At 51.3% G+C, this 16,562-nt stretch overlaps 3 protein-coding genes across 4 annotated transcripts; 1 reads left to right on the top strand and 2 right to left on the bottom strand.

Moving 5' to 3' along the window:
• The first annotated feature begins 538 nt into the window (after nt 1-538).
• On the top strand, nt 539-3,172 carry PV06_05539. Of its 2 annotated transcripts, XM_016406557.1 has the most exons (2): nt 539-1,198; nt 1,250-3,172. In XM_016406557.1, exons 1-2 carry the CDS (start codon nt 1,060-1,062, stop codon nt 2,263-2,265), a joined length of 1,155 nt encoding a protein of 384 aa, XP_016262161.1. In that variant the 5' UTR covers nt 539-1,059; the 3' UTR covers nt 2,266-3,172. The 2 variants fall into 2 exon arrangements, with proteins under 2 accessions (XP_016262161.1, XP_016262160.1); XM_016406556.1 differs by having other exon boundaries at nt 539-3,172.
• PV06_05538 (uncharacterized protein) lies at nt 2,953-4,335 on the bottom strand. Its single transcript, XM_016406555.1, has 2 exons — nt 3,707-4,335; nt 2,953-3,590 (listed from the first exon to the last, which is right to left on the bottom strand). Exons 1-2 carry the CDS (start codon nt 4,179-4,181, stop codon nt 3,373-3,375), a joined length of 693 nt encoding a protein of 230 aa, XP_016262159.1. The 5' UTR covers nt 4,182-4,335; the 3' UTR covers nt 2,953-3,372.
• Nucleotides 4,336-5,128: 793 nt separating this feature from the next.
• Nucleotides 5,129-6,628, bottom strand: PV06_05537 (uncharacterized protein). Its single transcript, XM_016406554.1, has 3 exons — nt 6,101-6,628; nt 5,414-6,042; nt 5,129-5,334 (listed from the first exon to the last, which is right to left on the bottom strand). The coding sequence occupies exons 1-3, from the start codon at nt 6,599-6,601 to the stop codon at nt 5,175-5,177; spliced, it is 1,290 nt and encodes a 429-aa protein (XP_016262158.1). The 5' UTR covers nt 6,602-6,628; the 3' UTR covers nt 5,129-5,174.
• Between the last annotated feature and the right edge of the window lie 9,934 nt (nt 6,629-16,562).

Raw genomic sequence — 16,562 nt, 5'->3', positions numbered from 1 at the left:
CCCTATTTCGTACTTGGCTACTCCATACCATATCCGTAGACTACAGGGGCAGTACGAGTACCTCTTCCTATGGTCACCGCCTCGTCCAGACGAATAGATGACTACCTGCAGATGGCGGGATGGTACGGATACCCGAATACGAGTTATCGAAACCTCCGGTACTGTACTCTCTGATATTCGTACAATACAGAGAATAAGGGAGTGACATAGAGACACATCCCCCGGTGGCCTTCAACTGACTGCGCCCAACCACAACATGCCGCGTGATGCACTTTGTGGTCATCGAGTCCGTGACAGCTGATGCAATTGGCGGTGTCGCTGGGAGTCTGTGCTCAATCAGCTGCCGCCATGCAACATTGGGAGAAGAGGGAGAAGTGTCTGTGTGGGCATGATCCGCATTCCCTGTTCCTCCTCCCTTGCCCTGGCATGCATCTCTGCCGACTACGGATACGGATAGCGTGGGTGGTGATCTAAATATTGTAGGCACTGTAGTGTACTCTGTACTGTAGGCACGAGCAAGTTGGCTTTTCCGCACGGGCTCATCCCTTCCTTGCAGCAACTCAACCAGGAGTATGACATATTGTACAACCTGTCTACTTCTCATCTTTTAATCAATCTCTCTACGGATAAGCGATAGAGAAGCCATCGTCTCCTCGTGTTCGCAGCAAAGAACTCAGTTCAATCGTCAATCGGATTCCATCATCGCTGACTTGCCCCGCGCCGATTCGCATCTCAATCAACCCGTGGCGCATGCGCAGACGAGTACGAGTAAGCCCACCATCACATCAACCCCCACCACTTGACAGCGTCAGTCGGTGAGACCCAAGCCACTACCATCCTCGCTATCCTCGCTATCTCCTCAACAAAGTCCTGGCCTGGTCGACCATTTTGGGCACGTCCGACCTCGGTGGCCTCCTAATCCCATCGCTTTCCAACCCGAGCAAGATTACGTCTCAGTGTAGGATAACTGCGCGCTCTCTCGAGACCAACCCAATCCTCCCCCTCGGCATTATAGACTGACCGGCTCACTCAATACTCCAACCCCAACAAGCGATTCGCATGAACAAAGAGGACACAATGCGGCCAGTCGAGAACGAACTTTTCGGGCTGCCGAAAGAGGAGCGCGACAATCGCCTTCCTGCAGGCACAGACAATCCTTCCATGCCATCGTCACGTATCCGAGGCTTGCACTCAGAAGGTCAACGGCGTCTAACATTGAGAATGGAATCAAGCGCTGACATTTCACCAGACTCCTGGATCGAGATCTCATCGCGTCCCTCATCCTCTTCCTTGTCGTCCACAAGTAACGATATAATCACCACCGGTCTCCAGGTCCTGCCTCGAGATGAACGGCTGTCTCGTCAGCGCCACGCTTCATCACACCTCAACACTTCTCAGCCACGAGCGACAAGCACTGCGGGAAGCAGTCAAGATGAATACGAAGAAAGTGAGAGTGACAGTGATCGGGTTCTGAGTAGTTCAAATGAGGATATCTCTCAAGACGAGGCTGCCGATGATGATGATACCTCGACAGCACTAGGTGTGGGCACAATGGACAAGCCATTCACACCTCAGCCAAACGCCTTCAGTCATCCTCCTTCATCCCAGCCGCGAACTATCCCAGACTCGTACTTCCCTCCTGTGCCGGCGTCTACAGAAGACCGTCCATCGAATGAACGGACCATCACTCAACGAAGTTATCAACGACAGACCCAAACCCGTCAGCGGACCTACACTTCTTCTTACCAACCAGACCATGACGCGGCCTTGAGAGCATCCTTGACAACCTTGCTGTCATGCGCTGCTGCAGTACGGCCCAAAGGAGGCCCCGAACCACGACCCGCAGCACCAACTTCCCGGCCTTCTGCCCAGCCAACATCCTTGCGGTTGGTGGCAGAATCCGAGATTGACGGTCCATCCAGGCCTCGACCCAAGAGGACTTCGTCGCCCAAACAAACGAAACGAAAGTCCAGAGAATCCAGCAAAGAGCGTCACTCCAAGAAGGTGCGGCCTACCAAAGCAGCCGTTTCTGGCGAGGAACTCATCAGCCCGACCCTGGCTTCGTGGATGATATCGGCCGGCGTCGTCCTCGTCTTTTCGGCCATCAGCTTCAGTGCTGGTTACGCTTGGGGTCGTGAAGTCGGCAGATTCGAAGGCGAAATCGGCCTCACAGGCGGTAGCTGCAACCGGGAAGCCATGCGTGGCACCGGCTCTGGTCTGAGGCGACTTAGGTGGACATCGGCGGCGAGCAGTATCAGCGCTTAACAGCCCCTGTGAGCGCAGGATCATGACACTTCTCTCTCTCTCTCTCTCTCTCTTTGTGTTCTCCTTGACCAGGCGTTATAGTGAGTTCTCGAGAGTACCAGAAAAATGTGGTACCAAGGAAAGAAAGGAAGACGAGCATTTATATTCATGAATAAATGGGCATGGGGAAAACCAGCAACAAACTAATTGCGGGACGATGACGGATGAACATGGATATGCTGATGCTGGATATGATTGATTGATACCCCTTTTTATGGCATGGCAGAGAGTTATTGCCTCTGTTATTTTCTTTTTCTACATCACCAACGTGCTTTTTCTTTTTGTTTGGCTTGGACGACTGGTTTGATGCGATATGGTATATGCGAAGGATTTCCGAAACGCACGATACACGAACAATGAAACAAACTTGAATATCAACATACGCATGAGCATGGGAAATGGTTGTGACGCGGTGCTTTTCTTTTGTGTGGTGTGGTGTGGCACGGGTTTGCTGGTGCTGGTGCTGGGGTTGCCAAAGTCTGACTGACATGATTGTTTATCCCCAGAGTATGGAGAACTCTCTGTGCGAGTACCTACCTACCCTAGATCAGCACATATATCAGACGAGAGCGTCGAGTTCCAGAGACCTGCTTGTCCTGAGAGGGGGAGGAAGGAAGGAAGGGGGAATGGGGCGATAATACAATTGTGGTTGACTGAGCCCTTTCTCTCGTTTGATTTACGTATGATTTTCAAGTCAGGGCCTCAATACACGATGGGATAAACTTCCGTGTACTTCTCGAGTCTTCAAGAACGAGCGCGGTGAGGACTTGTATGCTTTGGGTTCTCGGTCATGCATTGAGCTAGGATTTGGTGCAAAGTCCCCTTTGCTCTCCTTCTGTCTGCACTCGGGGGTGGGCGCTTTTGCCTCACAACCTCTTTCATTTCTCCTTTACTATGCACCATCCATTTTCTCCATCTTTCCAATGATCCCCGTGCCATGCCGGCGCCACAACTTCGGTGCACCCTACACAAAGAGGCGATTTCGAAAAAGAGGCCGTTCGATGATCAAGTAGTGCTTCCCGAGAGATGATACAACAAAAGATGAATAATATGCTAACAACAATAATGTTACATTGATTTCAAAAAGTTGCTCTCCCGGATCCCCCTTCTTCGAGCGGCGCGGGCGGATTTTGTAATCTCGTGCCGTCGCTCAAGACTCGTCACGGCATCGTCTTCGGGGCCCGTGATGTCTTTGCTCTGTTCGTGTACGGGGATGGTCTTGGGAATGGACTCGAGAAGGCGGGCTTGTTTCTTTTCGTACCGGGCCCTTTGCTTCTTGGTCATTGCTGTGAAGAGCAGTTAGACTTTCGGTTGGGTTCTCTTGAAATCTTGTCACGGATGATTGTTTTTCGATACACCGGGCCACGGGAGTCGGGGGGGACGAGTGCATTTGTTTGCTCACCTGACACATCGACCGTTTCACCTGGAGCCATCTTCTTGTCGTCCAGCAGTGTCCACAACCAGTCCGGGTACTCGTCGTCTTCCAGTGCCATGATCTTCGGTTGGGCCTTGGTGTACCCGAGACCCTTGAGCTCCGCGCCGCCAGCAACAGAACTTTTGGGTCTCGCGGGCTTCTTGGACGCCACCCCTTGCGTCGACGATGGTCCTGTCCCGGACTTTGCGCTCGACGTAGAGGGCGTGTGCGGTTCGGACAGCGGCTGGGATCTGCCGGCTGTGTTGGAGGACTGTGTCGGGTTGCTGGCGCCGTCTATGGAAATCGATGACGGGGCTTGAGGAGGTGCTGCGTTCGGAGTCGAAGCTACCGTTGCCACGGAACGTATCGAGGAGAGTTGTGGTGTGTACAGTGAGTGTTGTGGTTGTACGTGGACGGACCGCAGTCGGGTGAGAAAGCTGCGCCGGCAAGAGGAGCAGATCATGCTGGGCAGTCTGGTTTGGTGAAGGGAAAAGAAAATGGGAAAGAGGCGAAAATGACAGACCCGAAGATCACGGTCTGTGTCGAATATGTGTAGCAGAAAGGCCCGCCCAGAACGCCGTCGGTATTATTTGTTCTTTCGACAACGACGAGCACAGGGGTTCAAAGCTCGCGACTTTGAAAAGTTCCCAATGTAGAAATGTTTGTCACGGGCTTGGCATGTTTGATGCTTCGTGCCGCCACGCTCACTCGCTTGACCTCCAAGTGGCCTGGTTCGTAACACTTAAGAGGGCTCTAACCAACAACGAGATACCGAGATACCAAGATACCGCCTCCAAAATGGATGCCTTAAGGTACCTTATCCTACTGTACTCTGGCCCGATGGTCCAAGGTTTTCTTAGTTCTCTCCTCTTTTCGCACGTCGTCACTACACCAAGATACACACCGAATTATTTTCCATGATCTTTCTCCTTCCACAGGGCTGGCCTTGGTACTAATTAGTGGATCCTTAGATCCTTATCGGTTGGACTTCAACTCTTGCTTGTTGGGCGCTGTCGTTATCATTCTCTTGTCCTCTCTGCAAACAGCATCGCCAAACACCAGTATGACGGCCATCCCGTTGCCCTCGACTGAGCCAGAAGACCCGTTTGAAGTGAGAGCTGGTCGGCCTGCCCTAACTATGACTGCAAACCCCTAGGAAGAGAACGGACGCAGCAGGCCTTCAGTCGGCATACGATGTACCATCGCCGCCCATCCAACATGGACGATGAGTATGAGATCATCACCGCATGCAAGTAGATTGAGTCGGGGTTGCCCAATATCTGGGACTTCAGACCCGGCGTGATCTCCCTGGCCGCGGAGCAGCTGATGACTTTCATTATTTAGCTACCAGGTACAAGATATAGCTAAGTTGAGTCGGGTAAGTCAAGCAGCAGACTTTGGACTCGTTTGATTGCTATGGTATTGCCGACCCACAGTCTCCGCCGTAGGCTTACAATCAGTCCCGAAAAGTATTGGCCCAGGGCTGGTAGTCCTTGGAAGCCAGAAGCCTTTGAAACTGGCGTCGTCGGATGCCGACGTTGCCTCCGTCGAATAATGAGAAGACCGCGGCGTCGTTAAGAAGGCGTGGAAAGACAGCGTCTTGTGCGTACGAAGTCCTGTCCAAAGGGGGTCAGTTTTATTCGCATCATTCATCGTGCTCTATGAACAGAGCAACAGCGCAATGAAAGGACGTACATTCCCACAACCTGCATGCAGTCCCACACGCAAGATATTGCCGAGTCGCTGGGGTAAATCTTGGCTTCCAAGCATGTTTCGAAGCGTTCACTGGCCGAGCCAGGGCCATTTTCAAGGGCGTCGACAGCCTTCCACACAATCATGCGCGAGGTGTCGATTTTGATCTTGGCATCGATCAAGAGGTCTGCCGGGCTTTGCCTTTGGATGATTGGTACCGATCCACCGCGATTGTCCCGTCTGGCAAATTCCAGTGCTCTCTCAAAGGCGGCGCGCATGGTACCCACAGCCATGGCCCCTACGAGCGCGGCGGTGACGCCAAAGGCTTGTTCGATCACGGGGGTTGCCTCCCCGGGGCCAAACAGTACGGCGTCCAGAGGCACCTTGAAGTTGGTGTATCTCGTGTGTGGACCGCTTGCTCCCGTGTGACCCATCAGGTCTGGCTCTTGTAGGACCTTGAAGGCTTCGGGATCATTTTGAGCGACAATCTCTCGGGTGACGGCCAGGATCATGACATTATCCGCGGGGTCAACATCAGGCTTCTCGGGTCCGCCATCTTCAGAGTATCGGACGCAAAGGCAGGTTAGTGTTGCTCCCTTGTCATCCCAGCCCGCGAGATTGGTTGTCCAGAGCTGTATCATCATTGAGTCACGACATCTCAAAAAAGAAAATAGGGGTAGGGGTAGGCACCTTCTCGCCGTTGACGAGATAAAAATCACCCGCTTTTCTCGCAGTCATCCCGAGACCCTTCCCCCCTCGTTCCAAAAAATTGGCGGTGCCCTGAGGTTCGGAATGCGCGAGGCTGGCAAGGGGAGCGCCCTCGCCACTGAGGAATGGTTCCAGGTATCTTTCCTTTTGCTCCGAAGTCCCGGCCAATATCAGTGGCAGTAGGCCAAGAGCAGTACCGACTGTGTGAATCATGATGCTGGAGTCGAGACCGTGCAATTCCTCGAGGACGATGGCACTGTCCAAGAATGACTGGGACTTACCGCCAACTGCTGCAGGGATCAGTAGCTGCAGCAGACCAGCTTTGATCGCCCTTTCATAATAAGGCTGTGTAGCACGGAATCTTGAGCGCTGGTCTAGATGTTTCGAATAGACATCGTATGCCCCACTGAGAACATTTTTGCCTATTGCACGAACTTCCTGGACGAGAGCCTCTTGTCGGTCATCGAGGGTGAAAGACACCATGGCGAGATGCTGCAGTCTATTTAGGTCGATGGAACCTTTTTGCGATGTGCGTTTTGTTCCCTGGGAAATGTGGCGATGAGAAAAGAAGGCCTCGAGAGGGGTTGTCGAGGGGCTTTGGGGGTTGGGTGTCCGACAGAGTATTTGTAGGCACATAAAGTTTACCTCTTGGCCTGATATGGACCAGGGTATACGGACCGCCGGACCGGACTCTGCATGTACAAGGGAACCAGGGTATATGGACCGCAGGGCCGGAGTTTGCTTGTACAAGGGGGTTAGCATGTACCCCCTTGTAGGAAGAAGCCAGATCTAGTGCGCGCGTCGTTATCACGGTAATCCCAAGCATGAGAACCCATTCCAGGATCGATTGCTCGACACTTATATGGGTGCTACTACCGACAAGCCGACAAACATGAAACCTGACGCCTTCCTTTGGCCCCCTTGATGCCCGTTGCCTGCATCCCTTGAGATCTCTTACACTGTACCCATTTCTATCAGCTGGGCCCGACAATGGCACTAGTTCTACGCGGAATAGATTATATCGTCTTATGCTGATGATATCGCTGACGTCGACTCTCAGGGTCGTTTCACTTTCCAAACTGCTGCCAGAGCCACAACCGCCGCCGCGGCCATGGAGATACATATCGCGGTCGCAGGAGCTTCACTGCTGAATAACCTATTAGCTGACAAAGCCTCGGCGCCTTGTTGTCCTTTTCGTACCTGATCCTTCGATGGCGTCACTTCTGACAGATCATTGACATAGTGTCTCGCGAAAAGGTCGTTTTGAAGCCACCAGTATTTGTTCAAGGCTTTCAAGGTGTCAACTCTCGTCTTGACGTCCAGCGCCTCGACTCCCATGACGAGGTCTGTGACGGCGTTCTCGACCCATCCCAGCAGCAAATTCACATCACGATACTCCACGAATAGCCGCGGCTTGTTCTTGCGGTGCTTGAGCCCGGAGTCCATTGTGCCCGTATGTGCTTTGCCGACCTTATCAATGTAATCCCAGAACTTGCTCTCGGGCGTCCAATCGTGGTTGGATACTAGTCTGACTAGATATCCCTTGAGGAAATCTTTTCGGAATTTGATGTTTCCTTGATCCCTGTTCAGCTCGTGCACGTCAACCGAGGTGCCGTCGGCGGACTGTGCTGGCGCGAATGTAGCGGCTGTGATGTCGTACTTGAGTAGATGGTCGTAAACGGCATCGACAACATCAGTCAACAATGGTGCCAGCACTGGCTTGCAGGCTTCGATGAGAGGACCATCTTTGGCAGGGTCCCATTGAAGGAACGACTGCAAATATGCCATGCGAGCCGGCAGGTCGCGGGTGATGAGTGGGCCGTCGATGTGCTGCATGATTGTTGTTGTGTTGTCCAGTCTTGCTTGTGCTATCAAGGCTCAAGAGTGTACTTTTGTCTCTACACACTGGGGTCGTATTCTTGTATATATATTTCGAAGAAAACGGGCCGGGTGGTCAATTGATGAGAATGATAACTCACTCACAATCTATCTCCGCGGCAGCCGGCACACAACATCAGCTCGCGAGGGCTCTGGGTGGACCATTTCGCGTAACCATGCACCATGAAAGATCTGCCACTGCTACACATGTCCATTATTGCGGAACATGGCCGAGTTTAGTAAAGGCATGTAATGTGGTTACACGGGGCTGCGGTACAGGACGATATGGATAATACCGCGAATGCGATAGGTCGGCCGATGGGCTGGGAAGTCGAGCAGACGGAGCGCTTCTCCGCGAGTGATACATGTTCCCTTCTACTGGGGATTCCAGAAATGCAACGACATCATTGTTCAACGCAGTCCGGACGACGCTGAAAGTCGTTCTCCGGCTGTATCGAGCAGAATTCCCAATGGCTTGAGATATTGGAAAAATGGCCAACAGCTCGTCCTTCCAGGCACTCCGCAAAATGTTTGGTAATGAGTTCCACCCGTCAGAGCCTCGCGACCATTGATGTCAGCACCACCAAAACATCGGCGGCAGTTGTCAGAAGGTCGAGCGCCGGTCACTGGAGCCCCGGCGTCGCCCGAAAGTCTTACGAGACGACATCCATCCCTCATATTTGTTTGTCCGCGGAGGCTCTTCGTACTCTGCCTCAAGGTTCTACTCTATGCTGCTCCGATGAGCCTAAGACTTGCAGCACTGCCAGGCACATAGCTGCAGTCGGCCTTTGAAAATCTTTCCGTCTGCCGCAGGTTTGAGAGATAGAATTGATTTGTGAGCCACTAATCGCGCACACGCTGAGTCCTCCACAACTCATGCGGACTCTGCTTTTTTGAGCTACCTACAAGGGTGAACCGGCACGTTCTGGTCCAGCAAATGCCTTGTTCAGCGAATCCCAAATCGGCTGTCCTCCATATGCAAGGTCACCAAAAGATGGACAGGTCAGCGGTGTGAGCGCTGATCCGAGAGCATCCGTTATCAACTTCAATGGCTCGGCCAGTGTTGCAAACAAATTGGACAACGAATTCGGCGAAACCGTCTTGACTATCTGCAATGCAAAGCAAATGAGATTGTTCCCCTGCAGCAGAGTCTCGAGGTTCAGAACGCCGCCAGAAATGTCTCCGATGTCTAATGGCGTAAAGGAGTTTACAGTCCCGGTGTTGCCCCCGATTGACATCAGTTTGGGATACTTGAGAAACCAATCCACGAAGTCGAGATTCATTTGAACGAGGCCATAGTCCACAGGTCTTCGGAACCAGTTCTCGGGGATTCTCTCCCAGCCTCGTTTGTACTCCAGTCCACCGTCTTCTGTGTCAATTACACCCCAGAAGGACTTGAACACTTCTTTGGCTGTTGCAAACGTCAGTACCCATTGGAGAAACCTAGTCGGGCAGAAACTTACTCATAATGCCATTTGGTTCTTGTGCAGAATGGTTCGACAACAGCCGCAGAGTGAAGGCAGCTCCAGCATTCCGGGCAATCATTCCTGTGTACGGTCCATACCAGCAGTATGGATTTGTTTCAATGCATTCATCCAGAGCCTCAACTGCCTGCTGGAGTACATCATCTGTCGAGATAACATCTTTCTCGGTTCCCGGTCGGTTATACAATTTCAAGAATTTGTCCATGTTCATGGTTGAGGCATCACCGGTGACATACAGGTCGTCACGTGTGAGTGAGGCATCGGCCTCGATGAAATTGTGGGATCTTCCAATGCCTTGTGGCTCACCCAGGAGTCCCAAGAGATTCCCTAGCAGGTTCTGTACTCTGGGGGATGTTCCGTCAATCGAAAATCCTGGTGTCAGGGACAAGGGATCGCCCGTCCACACCGTGCCTGCAATATTTTTAGCTTATGATGTTATACCCAACGACCAGCATTTACCCATGGTCGAGAGAATTGTCGAGAGCCCGATATCCATCCCGTATACTGCGCGATATAATCAGCCTAGAGGCCAACGGCACAAGGCTGCTCGCCAACTCACCTGTATTTATTACTGCAATAACTTCCAAGAACTGGCAATACTCATGTCAGAAACAATTCCACGGCGGGTGGTCGGGTGACTGCTCACGTTTGCTACTCCAGATCGATCAATGTAGCCATGATTGGCCAATGCATTAAGTCCCGGACATGGACCTCGCTGTGCACCAGAGTCGAAGTCTGGAGCTTGCCATTCATGTCTCCCACTGACTTATTGCAGTCAGCCTGGATGTTTCTCATATTTGCATGTCCATCATACCATCTATTGGGTCGACTAAAGGGTCGAAAAGGAGTCTCTTTTCTTGCTGGTGTTTCCGAACGTGGTGGACAATTTGCTCGAGCGAAAGACCTTCCGGAATGTCCAAGCCGCCCGATCTTGCTAGGAGCGCGACATTCGAGGCCGTTGGAAATGCAAATGCAAAAAGACTGCAACCGGCAAGTGTGGCGCAGAGATGATGAAGAAGCCTCATTATTAGGCAAACGAATGACAGTGTCACTGCACCGGGAGCAACGCACGCAAAGAAAGAGTGACTTGGGTGAGTTATCGAATGTTGACAGCAACGCCGAATATGAAAAATTATTGTCGCGATCCTACATCCTGACAGCGACCATGGTGACTATGCAAATCATCTGTAATTGTTCAACGCCGATCTGTATAGTTGGGCATACCAGCTAGACCAGAGTTTGTTCTTTTCGTTTCAAACCACCATGGACCTATCAAGTAGCGGGTAAAACCAAGCATTCTACGGAGTCCGAGTACCTTTCTTGTTGATGGAGTTGATCGAGCGTGCGCAATTCCGCGAGGCGAGTCATTCAAGAACTGCCGAAAAGAACCATGGTATGATCGGGATGAGCTTGTGAAACATTCACCACGATGTTAGCCCCCAGCCTGGTCGTCCGGCTATTTACCAAGAGGTTCTAAAAAGCCGTTGATGTCGATCATCTTCTATTAGAATGGAATGGTATAAAAGTGCCAAGGATTGGCTATACTCGAGGATCCAGCCACTTTCGCCTCGTCGGGCCAGCGACCTGGTTTCTGAAGCAGCCAACAGGGAAGTGGAGAATGGGACGCCAATAGTATGATCGGGTCCTTCATTAAGGCAAGCGCCCCATACCCTTAATCAAAGCTCACGACAAGTCCCAAGACACAAGGATATGCAAGTGCATCAGAAATTGCGCCAGCGTCATGGCGAAGCGTGTCCGGTTATGGCACGCGGGAGTCTGTCAATCACTCTCGCCATGCTGTGGCTGGCAGCTGCAAGGCATCTCCTGTGACCCATACACAAAGTGGATCCGACCGTTATCCTGTCAGGCTATGCCAGGTCTACGGCACCGTTTGCTCCTTCTTCCTTCTGGATGTCCATGATTGCTGATCATTCGGCTGTTTGGACACATGGACTCTCCTTGAACGGGGAGCAATATTTTTTTTGCCATGTCTCCAAGCCTTGCAAGGAGAAGCAAGCAATCTGCTGGCGCAGGGCGTCTGGGTCTGTCCTCCTGAGGAAACTCGTCGTCCTCCCGTCCTGAGAGGCAATGAGGCAAAGGTATCGATACTATGGAGCAAGTCTCATAATTCTACATATGTCAAAAGCAGCCTTAAGCCTCTGCGGATTGATGGCACCAATAGCATAATCTAATTGTTCCGCAAACGTTGATGATCGGGACCGCTCCTAAGGAAGCTTTAGCCGGCGTCGTGCTACGGAGTGATTTTCTCTTTTCTGGGGCGACACCGTCAGTGGAAAAATGATACCGGGGACTCCCTGCGGCAAGGCTGGAGGGATGAGAGCCAGGAGCCTTGTGCGGAGCCATGTCTGCATTATTGATCCTCTGCCCAAGTCATTTCTGACAGCGGTGGCACATTTCATGGCATGATCCCGACTTTCCAACTTTATGCCCCAGCAAGGACATGATATGGTGCACCCGCCCTGACGGCTCAGCACATTAGTTGAACCCACAACGAGGAAATCCGCCCTGTTCCTACTTGTACGAGTATCAGCGGTCTCTTCTCGTCTGCACAACCAGGGACGATCGTTCTAGGTGCATATCCACCGAAGGATTGAACTGAATCATTCGGTGGTTGACAATTCTTGGCCCCTTGGGCCTTTACAAGCCTGCCAAAATCCCTGCAACTAAGTCTTGGGAGACCAGTTCTAACGGAAAGCCTACGAGTCCTCTTTACCGGACAGCACATGCTCTTCAAACATTCGGATCCTAGTATTCCAATACCCATGCATTGACCAGTTTTCGGTGCCTTCAGACGACAGGTCATACCCTACTTGACGGACAGGGTCTATAAATCCACTTCAGGATAGGCCGTGCCCACAAGGATACATGCAGTCAACAGCGAGAAGGCTGGGTATTGCATGTATGCTTGCTGATGCGGAACTACAAAGAATACACAATCACTACAGAGTCCTGAACGGGTCTTTCCCACCTGGCTGCCGATCAGTCGACTGGAAAACTATATACATCAGGAGTCTTTTGAACGTTATGTCCCAGTTCTCACGAGGTGCCAAAGAGGACTCTATTACTTCGACACAACACAGGCACAATGCGGTGTCCAATTACATTCGTCGTTCTTCTAATTCTGGCAATACTGTCGACTATCAGAGCTCAGCAAGAATATCCCGAATGTGGTGTAAGAAGACATCCTCCCTAGCTTCAACATACACACTGACAGAACTCAGCTTAACTGCACCATGGCGGGTATTGCCCAGTCCCAATGTTCCCCTACCGATACAGCATGTATCTGTACGGACAAAGAGTTGACAGCTGCCATCACCGAGTGTGTTGCTGTGAAATGTACCATAAGAGAAGCATTAAGTAAGGAACAACCCCCTTCGTATGCCAATGGACGTCAACTCTGACCGTCATAGCTACACAAAATGTGTCCTACACAACTTGCGGAGCTCCTATACGCGATCGAAGCCATCTAGTATCAGGTTTCGGTGCTGGCGGAGGTGCCGTAGCTTTGATCGTCTATTTTGTGCGCATCTTTGCAAAGTATACTGTGCCTGCAGCGACATTTGGTTACGACGACCTCAGCATCACCATTGCAATGGTAAGAAGCACATTAATCCTTCTGTGAATGTCTACTGATATATATAATAGGCACTTGGCGTCGTATTCTCTGTTCTTTCATTGATACGTAAGTAATAGGCTGAAGTGCTTCTGTTTTGCATATCTACTCACACTGCTCAACAGTCACGAAGAATGGGTATGGGAAAGACATTTGGACAATACCTTTCGATCACATTACCGAGATCCTCAAAGTATGTACCTTCCTGTCAAAAGTGGCGAGTCCTTATTTTAACTGACATTGGGTATAATTAGATCTATTATATTGACGAAGTCGTGTATATCATCACAGTCTCCATGACCAAAGTCGCCATCCTCTGCTTCTACCTTCGAGTTTTCCCAGAGATGTACTTTCGCCGGCTCGTGCTTATTGCCATGGCTGCAACTATTGCGTATATGATCGCATTTGTCCTCGTGTCTGCCCTGCAGTGTCAGCCCGTGAGCCTCGCGTGGACGCACTGGGACGGGGAGCACGAAGGACACTGCAACAACGTCAACGCTCAGGGATGGGCCGCCGCTGGAACTAACATCGCCCTGGACGTGGCAATCATCGTGATGCCGCTGGGGTTGATTTCGAGGCTGAACCTGCACTGGAAGAAGAAACTACAAATATCCATCATGCTGAGTGTGGGAGTATTGTAAGTTTTCTCCATTGCCATCGAGAAGCCCTTTCTACACTCCTCACAAACATGGCTACAAACAGTTTTACTGATCTTGTCTTTTCTTCCACCCCAGTGTTACCATTGTGAGCATCCTTCGACTTGACACATTGTTTTCATTTGCCAAATCCAGCAATGTCTCATACGACGGCGTCCCCTTTGGATACTGGTCTTCGATCGAATTACACGTCGGAATCATCTGCGCCTGTATGCCAGCACTGTACTCCTTGTTCAAACACTATTTCCCCCAGGTCTTTGGAGGCGGAACGGTTCGAGGCAAAAGTACAAAGGGAAGTACCAAAGGAAGCAATACCGGACGTTCAAGCCGAGGGGCGTCACCAGCGATTCATTTGGACTTTCAAAAAGATGACAACAAGGACAACTTTCACCCTTTGGTGGATGTCGAAAGCATTCGTGGTGACAGCAGACCAGGTGTCGCAATCTGAAGTGCTTCACTGCAGTCTACTCAGAAGATTTCGGCGTCTGGAAGCGTGAAAAAGACAACTACTCCCTCTGGAACCTCTGGCACACCTGTTCTGGTACAATAACGTATTCCAAGGAAGAATCAGTCTAATTTCCTCCTAAAGAGTTTCACAGGTTTACAGGTATAATCAAGCACGGTTAATCCACACATAAATTCCAACTACAGTAAACAACGTCCATCTCCCAAAAAATCAGGATGCAGAGGATACTCTACTGTACCTCAATGCCTCGCTCGTGACTACTGCAGCAGACACCTTCTCATTCTCTTTACGCAACAGATATCTCGAAAAGAAGCTAGCCAGTGTGGTCTTGTGCTTGAGGAGAGAAAGACCCACCTGTTGTGGTCTGTCACACAAGGTCCTTGTTAAGTCATACCGAGCACCACCGCTTAAAATTACGCCGTGAGCCACTGTATGTGCGTGATTGTACGGAGTATGATCAAGTGGCCCTTCTGATTAATGAGGTGTCCGCATCCGGGGCAGTTTTCTTAGTTTCCGACTTGGGGTAGCGTTAAGGTAGTTAGCCTCGTGCAAGGCTCTCCCGGGGCCACTAACGCAGGGGGGTCAATGCCCTGGTCCCAGATCAACGGTTCGAAAGCCGTTGTTGTCGATCATAACCTTTTGAATGTCGGGGCGCCTTTTGCCGGGTCTGATTCACTGATCAATGAGTGACCCCATTCGGACCACTCGAAGGAAAAAAGAACCTGGTACTTGACACGACAAGGCTTCAAACCTTTCATCAGTCTAGGTTGTCCGTTTGTCATGGGAAAAAACCCTGCAGTGCATAGCCATCATAGGTGCTTATGAGCAGGTCAACAAAAATGCCCCTGAGGCAACCGCCAAAGGCAGAGCAGGCCGCTGTCTAGGTGATGGGTTCTTCCTGGTTGCCCGAGCCAGAAATTACAAGGACTACTGTAATAAAAAGTAGAGGACATGGTTCATGGGTCCTTTGAGTGATGAAACTTGCTCTGCAGCCTTGTTCCTTATTCATGCCCAAAGTCCTACGGAGTATTTAATGTCTCCACTACACAATGCTAAGCCCTGCTACTGATGTACAGTACAGTAGTATACTTGTGTGCTGAGAGGTTGTTGGGTTCTTGGACTGGAATGGCTTGACTCCACCTTCATATTCCTCATACTTTTGCCGGCGCTTCCTTGGGTTTTCTGTCCCAGCGTGTCTCCATTGTTTGTGAACTTCTACTAGAGGTCCCAAGGTGCCCATATTACTAGTTCAAGGTCGACCGGGGAGGGTCGACCGGACGGAGTATCTGCAAGACTGACTCGACCGTCACATCATCATCATCGACACCACGACAATGTCCCTCCAATGCACATCACTTCTCTCTCGGTGTACATCCGGGTGGATGCCTTAATTCCAGATTCCCTGGCGGTTCTCTCGGTGTAGTACTGGAACAGCGATCGTACGGTATACTTGTGGTAGAATATAACTTCCCTCTCACACACGAGGCTGATGCGTTGGTGACACTCACTCAGACGTCGCTCTTTCTTTTGCCTGACCCTCAAGTCATTCCTTTTTGTTTTTCGAGTTGTATGTTCTTCGAGCAGAGAGGGGAGAGAGATTTTGGTTTGTGGTTGTGGTTGTGGCTTTCTTCACTCCCTCTGGAACCATCCAAAAACCATGAAGGCTTTTGCTTTTCTTGCACTCTTGAGTCCGGTCGTGACAGCTTTGTGAGTGATACTGAAGAGCTTTGTTCCGTTTAAACACATATAAGCTAACATCACAATCAAGCACGGCCGGACATAGACATCTACACTCCAATCATGCCTCAAAACGACAAAGCATTAACGTCACCGCCCAGTCCCAGAATAGTACCACTCAGGGACCGGCGGCAAACTCGACCGAATATGACTACATCGTCGTCGGTAGTGGCCCCGGGGGTGGCCCGTTGGCTTCGAGGCTGGCCATAGCAGGTTACAAGGTCCTCTTGATCGACGCCGGGGACGACCATGGAGACGCCGTGTTCCAACAGGTGCCCGCCCTTCAACTACAGGCGACGGAATACGCGCCGATGCGATGGGACTACTTCGTCAACCACTACCCGGACGAGTCCCGGCAGGAACAAGACTCCAAGATGGTCTGGGACACGCCTTCGGGCGACCACTACGTCGGCAACAGCCCCCCTGCCGGTTCGAACCCCCTGGGGATCTGGTACCCGCGCACAGGAACTTTGGGGGGCTGCGCGGCGCACAACGCCATGATCACAATCTACCCGCACGAGAGCGACTGGAACAACATCGCGAGCGTCACGGGTGACGACACCTGGCGCGCCGACAACATGAGAAAGTA

This window comes from Exophiala oligosperma (assembly GCF_000835515.1).
Source record: "Exophiala oligosperma strain CBS 72588 unplaced genomic scaffold supercont1.5, whole genome shotgun sequence".
Taxonomy (NCBI): Eukaryota; Fungi; Ascomycota; class Eurotiomycetes; order Chaetothyriales; family Herpotrichiellaceae; genus Exophiala; species Exophiala oligosperma.
This window is presented reverse-complemented; position numbering and strand designations above follow the sequence as displayed.